This window comes from Balaenoptera physalus (genome assembly GCF_965194825.1).
Source record: "Balaenoptera physalus genome assembly, chromosome: 9".
Classification (NCBI taxonomy): domain Eukaryota; kingdom Metazoa; phylum Chordata; class Mammalia; order Artiodactyla; family Balaenopteridae; genus Balaenoptera; species Balaenoptera physalus.
The window spans coordinates 51,424,493-51,439,766 of NC_138888.1; the positions used below are offsets into that span (position 1 = coordinate 51,424,493).

Genomic DNA, 15,274 nt, shown 5'->3' on the forward strand with positions numbered 1-15,274 from the left:
TTATGCATGCAACATAAAAGCACCTCCATACATAAGGCAAAGGCTAATAGCCATAAAAGGGGAAATCGACAGTAACACAATAATAGTAGGGGACTTTAACACCCCACTTTCACCAATGGACAGATCATCCAAAATGAAAATAAATAAGGAAACACAAGCTTTAAATGACACATTAAACAAGATGGACTTAATAGATATTTACAGGACATTCCATCCAAAAACAACAGAATACACTTTCTTCTCAAGTGTTCATGGAACATTCTCCAGGATAGATCATATCTTGGGTCACAAATCAAGCCTTGGTAAATTTAAGAAAATTGAAATCATACCAAGTATCTTTTCCGAACACAGTGTTATGAGATTAGATACCAATTATACGGAAAAAAAAGTGTAAAAAATACAAACACATGGAGGCTAAACAATATGCCACTAAATAACCAAGAGATCACTGAGGAAATCAAAAAATACCTAGAGACAAATGACAATGAAAACACGACGACCCAACACCTATGGGATGCAGCAAAACCAGTTCTAAGAGGGAAGTTTATACCAATACAATCCTACCTCAAGAAACAACAGGGCTTCCCTGGTGGCGCAGTGGTTGAGAGTCTGCCTGCCAATGCAGGGGACACGGGTTCGAGCCCTGGTCTGGGAAGATCCCACATGCCGCGGAGCAAATAAGCCCGTGTGCCACAACTACTGAGCCTGTGCGTCTGGAAGCCTGTGCTCCGCAACAAGAGAGGCCGCAACAGTGAGAGGCCCGCGCACCGCGATGAAGAGTGGTCCCCGCTCACCGCAACTAGAGAAAGCCCTCGCACAGAAACAAAGACCCAACACAGCCAAAAATAAATATAAATAAATAAATTAAAAAAAAAAAAAGAAACAAGAAACATCTCAAATAAACAACCTAACCTTACACCTAAAGCAAGTAGAGAAAGAAGAACATAAAACCTGCAACGTTAGCAGAAGGCAAGAAATCATAAAGACTAGATCAGAAATAAATGAAAAAGAAATGAAGGAAACAGTAGCAAAGATCAATAAAACTAAAAGCTGGTTCTTTGAGAAGATAAACAAAAGTGATAAACCATTAGCTAGACTCATCAAGAAAAGGGAAAAGACTCAAATCAACAGAATTAGAAATGAAAAAGGAGAAGTAACAACTGACACTGCAGAAATGCAAAGGATCATGAGAGATTACTACAAGCAACTCTATGCCAATAAAATGGACAACCTGGAAGAAATGGACAAATTCTTAGAAAAGCACAACCTTCTGAGACTGAACCAGGAAGAAAGAGAAAATATAAACAGACCAATCACAAGCACTGAAATTGACACTGTGATTAAAAATATTCCAACAAACAAAAGCCCAGGACCAGATGGCTTCACAGGCAAATTCTATCAAACATTTAGAGAAGAGCTAACAGCTATCCTTCTCAAACTCTTCCAAAATATAGCAGAGGGAGGAACACTCCCAAACTCATTCTATGAGGCCACCATCATCCTGATAACAAAACCAGACAAAGACATCACAAAAAAGGAAAACTACAGGCCAATATAACTGATGAACGTAGATGCAAAATTCCTCAACAAAATACTAGCAAACAGAATCCAACAGCACATTAAAAGGATCATACACCATGATCAAGTGGGGTTTATCCCAGGAATGCAAGGATTCTTCAATATACACAAATCAATCAATGTGATACACCATATTAACAAATTGAAGGTTAAAAACCATATGATCATCTCAATAGATACAGAAAAAGCTTTCAACAAAATTCAACACCCATTTATAATAAAAACCCTCCAAAACGTAGGCATAGAGGGAACTTACCTCAACATAATAAAGGCCATATATGACAGACCCACAGCCAACATCGTTCTCAATGGTGAAAAACTGAAACCATTTCCTCTAAAAACAGGAACAAGACAAGGTTGCCCACTCTCACAACTATTTTTAAACACAGTTTCAGAAATTTTAGCCACAGCAATCAGAGAAGAAAAAGAAATAAAAGGAATCCAAATCAGAAAAGAAGTAAAGCTGTCACTGTTTGCAGATGACATGATACTATACATAGAGAATCCTAAAGATACTACCAGAAAACTACTAGAGCTAATCAGTGTATCTGGTAAAGTAGCAGGATATGAAATTAATGCACAGAAATCTCTTGCATTTCTATACACTAATGATGAAAAATCTGAAAGAGGAATTAAGGAAACACTCCCATTTACCACTGCAACAAAAAGAATAAAATACCTAGGAATAAACCTACCTAAGGAGACAAAAGACCTGTATGCAGAAAACTATAAGACACTGATGAAAGAAATTAAAGATGATACAAACAGATGGAGAGATATACCATGTTCTTGGATTGGAAGACTCAACATTGTAAAAATGACTCTACTACCCAAAGCAATCTACAGATTTAGTGCAATCCCTATCAAACTACCACTGGCATTTTTCACAGAACTAGAACAAAAAATTTCACAATTTGTATGGAAACACAAAAGACCCCAAACAGCCAAAGCAATCTTGAGAAAGAAAAATGGAGCTGGAGGAATCAGATTCCCTGACTTCAGACTACAGTACAAAGCTACAGTAATCAAGACAGTATGGTACTGGCACAAAAACAGAAATATACATCAATAGAACAGAATAGAAAGCCCAGAGGTAAACCCACACACATCTGGTCACCTTATCTTTGATAAAGGAGGCAAGAATACACAATGGAGAAAAGACAGCCTCTTCAATAAGTGGTGCTGGGAAAACTGGACAGCTACCTGTAAAAGAATGAAATTAGAACACTTCCTAACACCATACACAAAAATAAACTCAAAATGGTTTAAAGACCTAAATGTAAGGCCAGACACTATAAAACTCTTAGAGGAAAACATCGGAAGAACGCTCTTTGACATAAATCACAGCAAGATCCTTTTTGACCCACCTCCTAGAGAAATGGAAATAAAAAAATAAACAAATGGGACCTAATGAAACTGAAAAGCTTTTGCTCAGCAAAGGAAACCATAAACAAGACGAAAAGACAACCCTCAGAATGGGAGAAAATATTTGCAAATGAAGCAGCTGACAAAGGATTAATCTCCAAAATATACAAGCAGCTCATGCAGCTCAATATCAAGAAAACAAACAACCCAATCCAAAAATTGGCTGAAGACCTAAATAGACATTTCTCCAAAGTAGATATACAGATTGCCAATAAAGACATGAAAGGATGCTCAACATCAGTAACCATCAGAGAAATGCAAATCAAAACTACAATGAGGTATCACCTCACACTGGTCAGAATGGCCACCATCAAAAAATCTACAAACAATAAATGCTGGAGAAGGTGTGGAGAAAAAGGAACCCTCTTGCCCTGTTGGTGGGAATGTAAATTGATACAGCCACTATGGAGAACAGTATGGAGGGTCCTTAAAAAACTAAAAATAGAACTACCCATACGACCCTGCAATCCCACTACTGGGCATATACCCTGAGAAAACCATAATTCAAAAAGAGTCATTTACCGAAATGATCATTGCAGCTCTATTTACAATAGCCAGGACATGGAAGCAACATAAGTGTCCATCAACAGATGAATGGATAAAGGTGTGCCACATATATACAATGGAATATTACTCAGCCATAAAAAGGAACGAAATAGAGTTATTTGAAGTGAGGTGGATGGACCTAGAGGCTTTCATACAGAGCGAAGTAAGTCAGAAAGAGAAAAACAAATACTGTATGCTAACACATAAAATATGGAATCTAAAAAAAAAAAAAAAAAAAAGGTTCTGATGAACCTAGGGGCCAGACAGGAATAAAGATGCAGATGTAGAAAATGGACTTGAGAACACGGGGCAGGGGAAGGGTAAGCTGGGACCAAGTGAGAGAGTGGCATGGACATATATACACTACCAAATGTAAAATAGATAGCTAGTAGGAAGCAGCCACATAGCAAAGGGAGATCAGCTCGGTGCTTTGTGTCCACCTAGAGGGGTGGGATGCAGAGGGTGGGAAGGAGATGCAAGAGGGAGGAGATAAGGGGATATATGTATACATATAGCTGATTCACTTTGTTATACAGCAGAAACTAACACAACATTGTAAAGCAATTATACTCCAAGAAAGATGTTTAAAAAAAAAAAAAGCCAGGGTCATATAAGGTACCATGGGGGAAAAAGAAAAGAAATAAGATCATAAAGCTTTCCTTGTTTTGAATTGAAATGTAGAGTTTTTTCTTCCCCTATCATAAAGATGTGTTTCTATTGTGTGTCTACCATGTAGCCAAAGCTCAGAGATGTCCGGACACCCTGCATTTACCGTGTGTGTGTGTGTGTTCAAGGTTCGTTCAGGTGGCTTAATATGAAACCAAAATGCCTAGTCCTACATTCAACTTCAGGAGTGCTGATTTTAATTTTGTGGTGCAGAAATAAGGCCAAATAAATAGGCAAAAAGTAGACCTAAAAATGGCTTTAACTTACTAATCCACTACATCTTTGACAGCAATTTTAGATAAAAATGGTCCAGAGGACAAAGTGCTTAATTAATGATGAGAAAATGATTCCTTCAAGTCCCATAATAAAGAGTTCTCCCTGCGGTAATGATTTGCCCAGAGTTTTATTCATGCAAAAGTGACGGCTACTTCTTGCTTCTGTCCCCTTCATTCCAGTATCGTTCAGTCTGCATTTCTGTGAGTCGGGAAATTGTGCGCTGAAATGCAAAGATTTCCTCTTCTCCAGTAAACATGGCGAGTCCTTCTGCTGAGTCCTGGTTACCAAAAAACAAAACAAAACAACAACCTAGCACCAATTAAAACCCCCACAACTAAAAATTTAAAGAACTAAGTACAGGCTTTAAAAAATACTTCTTGGGTTTATATTACAAAATATTCTATAAATTTTTTTCATATACAATTTCTTAAATTAGACTAGAGAATCGGCTAATTTAAACCAATAATCAATAAACAGAACAAATTACCAGGGAGGAAACATTCGATGAATAATTAAAGCTGAAACAACACCCCAAAATCCAAATAAGAAAATTTTTGCTCAGATGAAAGTTCTCTACAAAATCTAACGGAAGGACATTCCAGACAGAAAAGGAATTTTTTCTCAAAAAGTGCACAGCAGAAATAAGTAACAGAAAAACCCAGAAGTTCTGGTATGTCAGGACAAGGCTGAGACCCTCTTCTGAAGCTCCACAGACAGGGCCACATTCCTGAGGGGAGGCCTGAAGACGAACTTCTGAAGAGCCTTTTCCAAACTGGGTGACTGAGATGTCTCCTGTGGGCCTGGAGATCGTGCCTGGGAGCTTACTTCGGGAAGGCCAGAGCTGCTTTTGGTCTTGAACTGCTGGGACACTTGATCCTCCCATGTAGCAGCTGAGCTGGGGAGCCCCCTGTGAGGCCAGTAAACATCCTGGGACTGGTGATTCCAACACCAGCCTGTGGCCAGAAGTGAACGTTGAATTTTTGTCTCTTTCCTTAAGGGTTTGCTATTACACTCTTTCAGAGAAAAGTTCTGGACTCCTAAGTCCAAGTTACTGACCTACTGTAAAACTGCATCACCCTACGGTCACATGCCCTGATTTCTTCATGATTATTAGCCCCAAGTGCTTAGCTTACTTTGCCCTGTATCTGAACCCTGATCAGAAGAAAAATTTTAAAGCCAATGATTTAAAGGACTTTAGGAACTGAGATCATGTAGCCCCTTAAGTGTATTCTTCCAAATTGTTGAAGACTTTATTTGGATGTATCACTCTTAGAGAAATGGGATCATAAGCAGCTATTTATTTCTACATGTAGATTTAAATAATCATATTTTGAAAGTTTACTTTTTAAAGAATTATTGGCCTCATTTTCCCAGATTCCTGAGAACGCGTAATTTCTACTCAGGTCAATAAGGAACTGTCTCCTCATTCCAAATAGCCTTTCAACACCGGGGTTGAAAGAATGGGGCTGGCCTCATTCTGGGGGTGAATGTTCATAGTTTTAAATTTTTGACTAATACTTCAATTGCCTACAGTTGAGAAATATACCCTGTAACATTCATGCAGAAGAAGGAAATGCAAAGTCACTTCTGCTTGGCTTGGGGTGAAGCACCAGACTCCAAGCTCCAGGAGAACTAGGCCAGCATAGGCTGGTTACCAACAGTGTGTCCCCAGAGCCTGGCACCCACAGGTGTTCCACAAATGTCTACAGAATGGGGGTTAGGAGATGAAGCATGGATTTCTTTTAAAGCAAGGGCCTTGCCAGGCACTTCATAGTCCTGGAATAGCCAGTTCACATGGTTGGATACTGTATCATGCACTCTACAAATCCAGCAGACATGAAGAAGGATATCCAGAAAAGGCAGCATGGCGTAGCAGAATGCCGAATGAGCCCAGAACCAAAGACGGTGCCTGGATCCAGCTCTGGCCTGACATTAGTCAGTGGTGTAACCGCAGGCCCATTAATCCACTTCCCTGGACTTTGTTTTTATCATATGTAAAAATGATCACGAAGATTCCTTCCACTCTAAGGCTGTAATTCTCTACATTTAGTGATGCTGAGGATACGTCTGCTATACTGGCTTTAGAAGAGAGCAGCAAATCAGTGGTTAAATACATACTGCATTCCTTCTTCAAAATGTAGCCATGCATCAAACCAAAAACAATTAAGCTGTTTTATAATAAAAAGAGATTATGTTAATATCGCCTACCTGGCTCAGCCCCAAATCATCCATCAGTATTCTGCTTTGCTCCAACTCACTGTCATGATGTTCATACAAAAATAAGCTTGATACGGGAGTTGATGCAGAGCAAATTATGCGCACCTGAAACAGAGGAAAATGAGTAAATGGTGTTACTCCTTACCTTTCACAAGTTGAAGGTAAAAACAAATTTCTCATAAAATAAAAATCTGTTTGTCATAACAGGGAGCTTGGATTTTTGCTTTTAAAATGTTCATATTTGTTCTAACAGTTTGAGTCTCTTTAAAGTGATATATATATTTTTAAATGGTTCTAAATATATGCAGCAAAACTGGTACTTGGTGAAAATACACTTTTATGAGTTTATAGAATGCATATTTACAAAAGAACAATGCCTTGAACTCCTCTTTCAATCTAAGTAACAGTCTTAACTTTATTTCTACTTCTACACATTTTCTCCGAGTCCTATCTTTATTTTGGAAAAAAAAATATTTTAAAGCTTCAATCTATGACATTTTTTTTCCTATTTCATTAATCTGTTTTTCTAATTAGAGATTTTAGCTGATTATCCTGAAGTTATCCTAAATTATCCTAAAGCTACTAAAAATTTCATTAATCTCCATGCTTAAACGTCCATAAAAGAAGCATAAGCAAAATGTGGTTGTCAAAGTTTCAAAACTGGCAGGACCCATTTACACTGTATCTTCTTCATGAATAAAAATCTTGCATAAATAAGTGAATATAGCATTTCTTTTTTAAAAAATAATTATATGGAAATCTCTCTTTTTTAAAATTTATTTTTATTTATTTTTGGCTGTGTTGGGTCTTCGTTGCTGCACGCGGGCTTTCCCTAGTTGCGGCGAGTGGGGGCTACTCTTCGTTGCGGTGCACAGGCTTCTCATTGCGGTGGCTTCTCGTTATGGCACACGGGCTTAGTTGCTCCGCGGCATGTGGGATCTTCCCAGACCAAGGCTCGAACCCGTGTCCCCTGCATTGGCAGGCAGATTCCTAACCACTGCACCACCAGGGAAGCCCCAGCATTTCTTTAAGGTGGATTTCAATATTTGGAAAACTTTTTTCCTATTTCTGGAATATCTCTGAAATGTAAATAGACAAACCACATAACCCATATTCAGATAGCCTAGGATCACAGATGTTTCCAAATGTATTTTTGAAACAAAATACTTTTTAAAAAAGCCTTTTGACCACGTCCATATTTTTTCTTATAGTTTGAGTCTCTTTAAAGTGATATTTTTAAACTGCATAGTACTTTACAAATATTTCCACACAGCTTATACCACCCTCTGAAGTAGGGAACAAAGGTTTTTTGTTTTTTTTTTTTTTAAATAAATTTATTTATTTATGGGTGTGTTGGGTCTTTGTTTCTGTGCGAGGGCTTTCTCTAGTTGCGGCGAGTGGGGGCCACTCTTCATCGCGGTGCGCGGGCCTCTCACTGTCGTGGCCTCTCTTGTTGCGGAGCACAGGCTCCAGACGCGCAGGCTCAGTAGTTGTGGCTCACGGGCCTAGTTGCTCCGCGGCATGTGGGGTCTTCCCAGGCCAGGGCTCGAACCCGTGTCCCCTACATTGGCAGGCAGATTCTCAACCACTGCGCCACCCGGGAAGCCCCCGGGAACAAAGGTTTTATTGGGCAACCTGGGGCCTGGAGAGGTCTCAACTTGTGATAACAGCCCAGATCTTCCAGTTCTAAGTTCAGTGGTTTTTCCATTACAACTGAGGTTGACATTTTTACCTGACTGTTTGGAGCCCATCTCTGTGTGCATCAAAGATGCTCCCCAGATGCACCGTTACCACTTTGCTGCATAGGTGACTGCTAAGTTCAGTGCATTGCTACTCTACTTATACCCTGAGTTTCCAGAACCTACATTTATTTCAGCATCCTGCCAGACATCCTTCAAAAAGACTAAGCTTGACATTAATATTTCTTGATTACATAGTGTTTGAGTGTACATACGTGATCATATATCAGAAACAGCTTTTTTATCTTTATAAATTTTATTTCCACTAGTTTATATACAAAACATACTCTTCTTGATGTTTAAGGAGACCTGAATTTGTTTTCAGGATTCACAGCCATCTTTTTAAAATCATTATTTAAGTAAATATGCTGATACTTTAAAATAATGTATTGATGTTTGGGACTAGTCTTTCTATATCCAAATGGCCTTTTACCTCCTCTTATAAATTATTTAAATCACAAATGATACTTTTTTCATTACTTAGATGGGAATGCCCTCATTTCACAGATACATCTAGAATACATTCTAGAACAATGTCTGTTTAATGCTCCCAATTTCTGAAATAAGATAATTTCGACTATGCTTTAAAAAAAGAGTATAAACTCCAAATGCGTGATTTAGTTAAAGCAAATGTTAGGAGAGTAGTTCTGATATTTCATCATATTGCCAGATAAATCTTTTTGTCTAATGAAGAAGTGAAATAGTGGGGGGAGGTAGGATCAGGGGGTGGGACTAAGGGGTGGGGACCATAAGCTTTCTTTAAGGTATTCCTAGCCGAAAGATTAAAAAAAAATAAGAGTTTATCAATCCTCCAGTCTAAGAACCACCTACCAATGCCCCTCTCCCACTTTCTTCTTGAAGCACTGCCCTCTAAAAACAGAGTGCCACCTCCAGGCGATTTATTCTGGACCCCATGCGATTATTTCAGAGCAGAGTCTCTGGATGAGTGACCCAGAAGGAGACAAGTGACAGGACTTGACCCCTAAGCTCTGGTGTTCTCAGCTTCCTGCCTCTGCTGACTCCCTGCTCGCACACCCCCTGGAAGCATGCAGCAGATTTTGATCGTGCTAAGGCAGGCTGCCCTCGGCGTTGCACCAGAGCCACGCAGGCTGCCCTTCATGCTCAGGCCCATCACAGGGCCTTTGCTGCAAACTCGCCACCCTGGTGAGGGCTCTTCACCCTGCACTTTGAGCTTGGCCATCACACCTCAGCGTCTGTGAGCAGCACCTGAGGAACTGGTGAACGAGCAGGCTCCAGGCCCCATCCTTGGTCCTCATTTGCTGGTGGGGGTGGGATGGGCTTGGAATCCGGATCTTAAGTAGCTCAGGTGATTCTGGTGCAGCTGGTCCTCAGCAGGACTTTCCATGCCCACCCCCATGTCCCACACAAAGATCAGTTTACTCTCCCCCTGTACTCTCACAGCACCAACTCCCCTCTCTTTCCAAGAGAACATCCCAGTGAGGACTTTACACTCAGCTCTGCGCACATTTCATTAGTGTTTCTTCAGCACTAGACTATCAGCTCCATGAAGGCAGGCACCATGTCTGGCTTTGCTTGTCACTGAATTAGCACTGTGCTTGGCATGATAAAGGTTGTTGAATGAATGAATAAAGGAAACATTAAAAATCTCACCTCTCCCTCCCAGCAGATTCTGGTACTTTCTCCTCCCCTCAAAGTCCCTTCAATTTTAGAATCACTGCTCTATCTCTTTCTGTGCAAGGAGTAAGGAGGAAAAACTGTATCTAACAGTGAAACAATATTTTACTCTAAATTGAAGTGGTACTTATACTTTACTGTAAATATATATTTATAGGTATATACTATTAATCGTGGCTCACCTTCATTGAAAGCTTACTGTACGCCACACGATGTTCTAAGTACTTTACATGCTCACGTACCTCACAACAATCTTATGAGGTAAATACCATTATTGCCTTCTTTTGCTAAAGAAGGCAATTCAAGTTCCAGAGGTTAAACTGGTCTTCAAGGTATTCAGCCTGGTCCCAGGGCCTACTCCTTAACCACTAGGCAATACTGCCTCTGATGAAGGGACAAAGGCTCTGCAATTCATGCTAAATCACCTGGATTTTTTTTTTCTTTTTTAAAAAAGAGATGACAGTTACTGGGATTTCTGGGTCAGAGGGAGAGAAAACTCTAATACTGAGGAGGGCACTTTAGTCATTCATTCATTCATTATTTTATCAGTCCAATAATTTATTCATGCAACAAGTATTTATTGAGCACTCAATCTAGGTGAGGCATTGTGCTGTGCATCCTCATAGGCAGAGCACATGATATGTCTGGTTGAATGAAGGATTTGGTAATATAGCAGACTGTCTTATGATGGGATTTTTAATATAGTACTATTACTATTACTGCTACTCCCAATAGTACTTATACAGCATTCAGCTTGTGCCAAGTGTTGTTTTAAATGGTTTACCTGGATTAGTTTATTTTGTCCTCACAACAGTTCTCCGAAGTAAATACTATTATTATCTCCAATTTGCAGATGAAGAAACGGGTACAGAGAAGTAAGTGGTAGACCAGGATTCCAGCCCAGATAATCTCGCTCCACAGTCCAAAATGTTTAGTTCTGAGAAAATGTACCACATCCTTACCTTGAAATCATAAAAGTTATCAATGAGAGTTATGAATCTCCGAGCTTCGGTCCTCTTTGCCAGGGTAAATTGTGGAATGTTTCGTAAAAATACTGTATCAAAATTCTTTGACAGTTCCAAATAGTCACTGGCTCCAAGTGGCTATAATTAAAATGAAATAAAGAATAGAAAATTGAAATAAGCCAATTCTGGTTGAAAACATCTCTTTTTCTTGTCATGGTGTGATCTAGGTGGTAGCTTTGGGGTAACTTGACCAAACGGGGCAGTGTTTTCAGAGTAGGCTGAGGACAGAGTTCACTATACTGTAACAGTGCTGTAAACAAGTAAGAGAGAAGGCAAGACCTTGGTGGGAAGTGAAAGAATAACTCTGGCCACCTCCGCTGGTATCTTGTAGGCCCCCCATCCTAAATCCAGTCTTTACTCTTTTTTATTTATACAACATGACTTTAAACACACCCTAACAAATCCCTCCTACGACTTAACTGCAAACTGTCACTACTGGTAAATAGAGCTGTCTTATCATGGCAGCTGAATATTATGTCACCATTTTGAAATAAAGACTATGCTCCAGCATGAAAAGCATCAGAAAATATCTTTCATTTAATTTGAGGTACAATTACTCAAGTACAATGTAGTAAACACTGCTAACCTCTGTAAGGAATACCAGAGGGTTTTCATGAGCAGAAGTAGACCAAGACCTCAAGCATAACGTGGTGCAGCTGCTACCTCTACACACGAGGAGGATGCAGCACTCAGGGTCCACAAAACCATTCACAAAGGTGCCACCTACAGATGTAAAGTGCTTGCTCCTGAAACAGGAAGTTAACTCACGACAGTTATGAAAACGACTTGCGAACACTCTTTGGGGTTAGGAACACTCCCAGGAGAGTCACTTCTCATTTTAAGTTGTGTGTGGATGACTGTGCCCTGTGGGCAGGAACCATGAGCAGGGCCAGGAGAGTGTTTCTGGCCCTGCGAGAATGTGGAGGAGACTAGCAGGTCAGGAGCTGCTCTCAGGTCCCTCTGGAAGCTCTTGGATTCCAACAACTGATCCCTGGGACACAGATGGCTAAGCCTCCTCAATTTCTGGCAGAATTCATTAATACTCCTCCCTGTTCAAAAATGTCTCCCTCACTGGGGTGGTAATTTGCATTAAAACTCCTGCTTTCAGAAATGTAGACAGGGCTATGTTCCTGGGAGAATCAGGGAATTGCAAGGAAGGGGAGAGTCATTCTCACCTTAGAGTCCATCCATTTAAGGCCACCACTATACTAATGACCAGCTAAAATCAGTTATATTCAGAAAACTTCTAGTAGAGGTGTGGGGAGGTAAGAGTAAATCAGAGAGTGAAGCTTGGGGGAGGTGGTTCCCTCAAGAAGAGCAGTTCTAAGAAGGATGCAGTAACTACGAGCCTAGGGCGAAGGGGCACAACACCAGAGAGAGAGCACAAAGAATGACATGATGCCTTTGAAATCTGCTTAGAGAGGCCCCTTCCCCCCCTCTCCTCTCACCAACCAAATAACAAATGGGGCCAGAAAAGAGATGACCTTGCCTTTTCCATTTCCCTTCCCTGGCTGGATAGCCTCTACCTCCAGACCCAGTGCCTGACCTTAGCTGAGACTCCCTGCTCACCTCAGCCATAGGGGCTCGAATGTGCGTGTGGTTTATTTTGGTCTAACCTTGACTCTGTTAGTCAAGAGGAAACACTGCTGTCAAGCTTGATGTGGACCAGGAGGGTGTGTTAACAGAGCAGCTCGGAACAAGGGCTCTAGACAGCCTGGGTTTGAATCCTCAGTCTGTAACTTATTAATGGTGTGTCTTTGGCAAGTAACCTAATCTTTCTGTTCCTTAGTTTTCCCATCTGTAAAATGAGAATTGTTTCCTATCTCACAGCGTTGTGAGGATTAAACAAAATAATACATGCAAAGCATTTTACACAGTGCCTGGAACACACATTACCACTCAACCCACTTTAGCTGCTTTTTATTTTTATTATTTTCAGCTCAAATGATTAGGCTCAGTACAAATGAGTTGAAGGTGTGAAGAAGTGTCATTCTCAATAGGACCAGTTAGCGTTTTGCTCTACCCCCCCGACTACATGCTAAACCCTAAATCAGCCTTTGTGCATTTGCCTGTCCTCAGAGTCACAGCAGGGACCAGATGAGACTGTGGAATCCCATGTAATGAAAACAATTCCCGAAAGGGGGAGGGGGAAGGTAATATACAGTGTCTTCCTGTAAAAAGGAGAACGCATACAATAAGACACTCATGCTCTGAGGGTGACACTACTTTTCTGAGATCAGTTAGAATTTAGAGTCTCATCTTTTGTAAATCAGAAATTATATGTAAAAAAAAATGTAAAACCTCATCTTAGGTATGTAGTTATGTATAATTAAGCTCACTCTTTATGCATGGATATGATTTCTATCAGTATAACTACATGCCCAAGGAAAATCATTATCAGAAGTGCACTGAAGTGCCTAGGGCAGCTGAAAATCAGAATTCTGCCCACTCAGCTATTTTTACAAATTATATACCTTTGTCAGTAGGCTCTGCATTTGCCATTATACTGGCAAATATCCCTTTCCTTCATATCCCTCAGACAATTATGTGCTCATTCATGTAAAGAAAACTAAGCTTAATATAGTTATCTATCTCCTTTAAGAACAATAGTCATTGGGGGAAGTTGTTTAATGGGTGCAGAATTTCAGTTTGGGATGATGAGAAAGTTCTAGGGATGGAGAGTTGTGATGGTTGCACAGCATGTGAGTATAATTAATGCCACTGAAATGTACACTTTAAAAATGATTAAAGTGGTAAGTTTTATGTCATATATTATTTTGCCACAATAAAAAAATAGTCATTAAATAAAGGAGAGCTTATTAATTGCCAAAGAAATCCCAATTTAGGCTATGAAGAGAGTAATATCACCTTTTTCTTTAAAAATATGAAAAATAATGAAATGTATTAATCAAAGAAGGAAGTCTTTTCCCCAAAGAAATCAGCTCCAAAAAGATTAATTTAAAACATAAAGTTTGTGGTGCAGTGGTTAAGAATCTGCCTGCCAATGCAGGGGACACGGGTTCGAGCCCTGGTCTGGGAAGATCCCACATGCCACGGAGCAACTAGGCCCGTGAGCCACAACTACTGAGCCTGCGCGTCTGGAGCCTGTGCTCCGCAATGGGAGAGGCCGTGACAGTGAGAGGCCCGCGCACCGCAATGAAGAGTGGCCCCCGCTTGCCGGAACTGGAGAAAGCCTTCTCACAGAAACGAAGACCCAACACACCCAAAAATAAATAAATAAATAAATTTAAAACATAAAGTTTTAAAAAATATTTATTTAAAGAGTCTGTTTTCTTATCCTGGCTTCGATGTTGAAGTGTCTAAGAAGTGACACTCAACAAACTTCCCCAGGATCGAATCTGGGGAGAGATGGGGGTTTCTTATTAGTTAGAAACACTATTTTTCATTAATTAAATAAGTTAAATAGTTGTGAGAGAAAATACCATAAGGACTTTGGAATTATGGTCTGTCACGTCTAGTATGTGACCTTGAGCAAGTCTTTCTGAACTTCCATTTCCTCATCTGTAAAAGAGGGATCATAACCTGTCTCATAGGTTTGTCCCAAGGATTTGATGCATTGATTGCATGTAAAATCTTACAACAGTGGTGGTTACACAGTAAGTGATCAATAAATGTTAGTTCTTAACTTACAGAGTTCATGTGAGAAGTAAGTAAAATGATTTATGCATAGTATGCTGTTTGGCATACAACACTTAATAAATAGTAGCTATTCTTTTATTAACTATTAAATAACCTTCTCCTCAGCTCACAAAGCCAGGCAAGTGAACAGTTCAACAGTTCAACAGTCCAGTCTGACTCTGCCTTTGCACTCAGGAGGTAAGAGCCACTCCCTCTGGTCCTTCCTGTCTGTGGTCCACCAAAATATCTGCCCTCCTGGAACCTCAGCCCTCCATGAAGTCATATGTAGAGGACAAAAATAGCATATGTCTCAGGCCCTCTCCTTCCCACATGTCTTGTGGTAATAACACGAGCACCTGTGTGTGCTAAAGCCTCAGGCCCACATAATGAACAGCCCCTAACCCAGTACATGTCACATAGGAAGTGCTTAATATTTATTGAACGCATTAGTGAGTGTATGAATAAAACACAACATAGCCTGGGGAGCAGGCCTACTCCTTCTTTTAT

The 15,274-nt window shown here is 40.1% G+C and overlaps 1 protein-coding gene across 5 annotated transcripts in view; it reads right to left on the bottom strand.

Moving 5' to 3' along the window:
* Positions 1–4,456: 4,456 nt before the first annotated feature.
* Positions 4,457–15,274, bottom strand: part of AFG1L (AFG1 like ATPase) — a 224,103-nt gene continuing 213,285 nt past the window's right edge. For 4 of the 5 annotated variants that reach the window (XM_082475319.1, XM_082475318.1, XM_082475316.1 and 1 more), the window contains 3 exons: positions 11,066–11,206; positions 6,700–6,813; positions 4,457–4,768 (listed from right to left, as the gene is read on the bottom strand). In XM_082475319.1, the coding sequence (XP_082331445.1) occupies positions 4,640–4,768; positions 6,700–6,813; positions 11,066–11,206 (384 nt within the window). In that variant the 3' untranslated portion in view covers positions 4,457–4,639. The remainder of the gene's footprint in view (positions 4,769–6,699; positions 6,814–11,065; positions 11,207–15,274) is intronic. The other variant, XM_082475317.1, reaches the window with a different exon arrangement.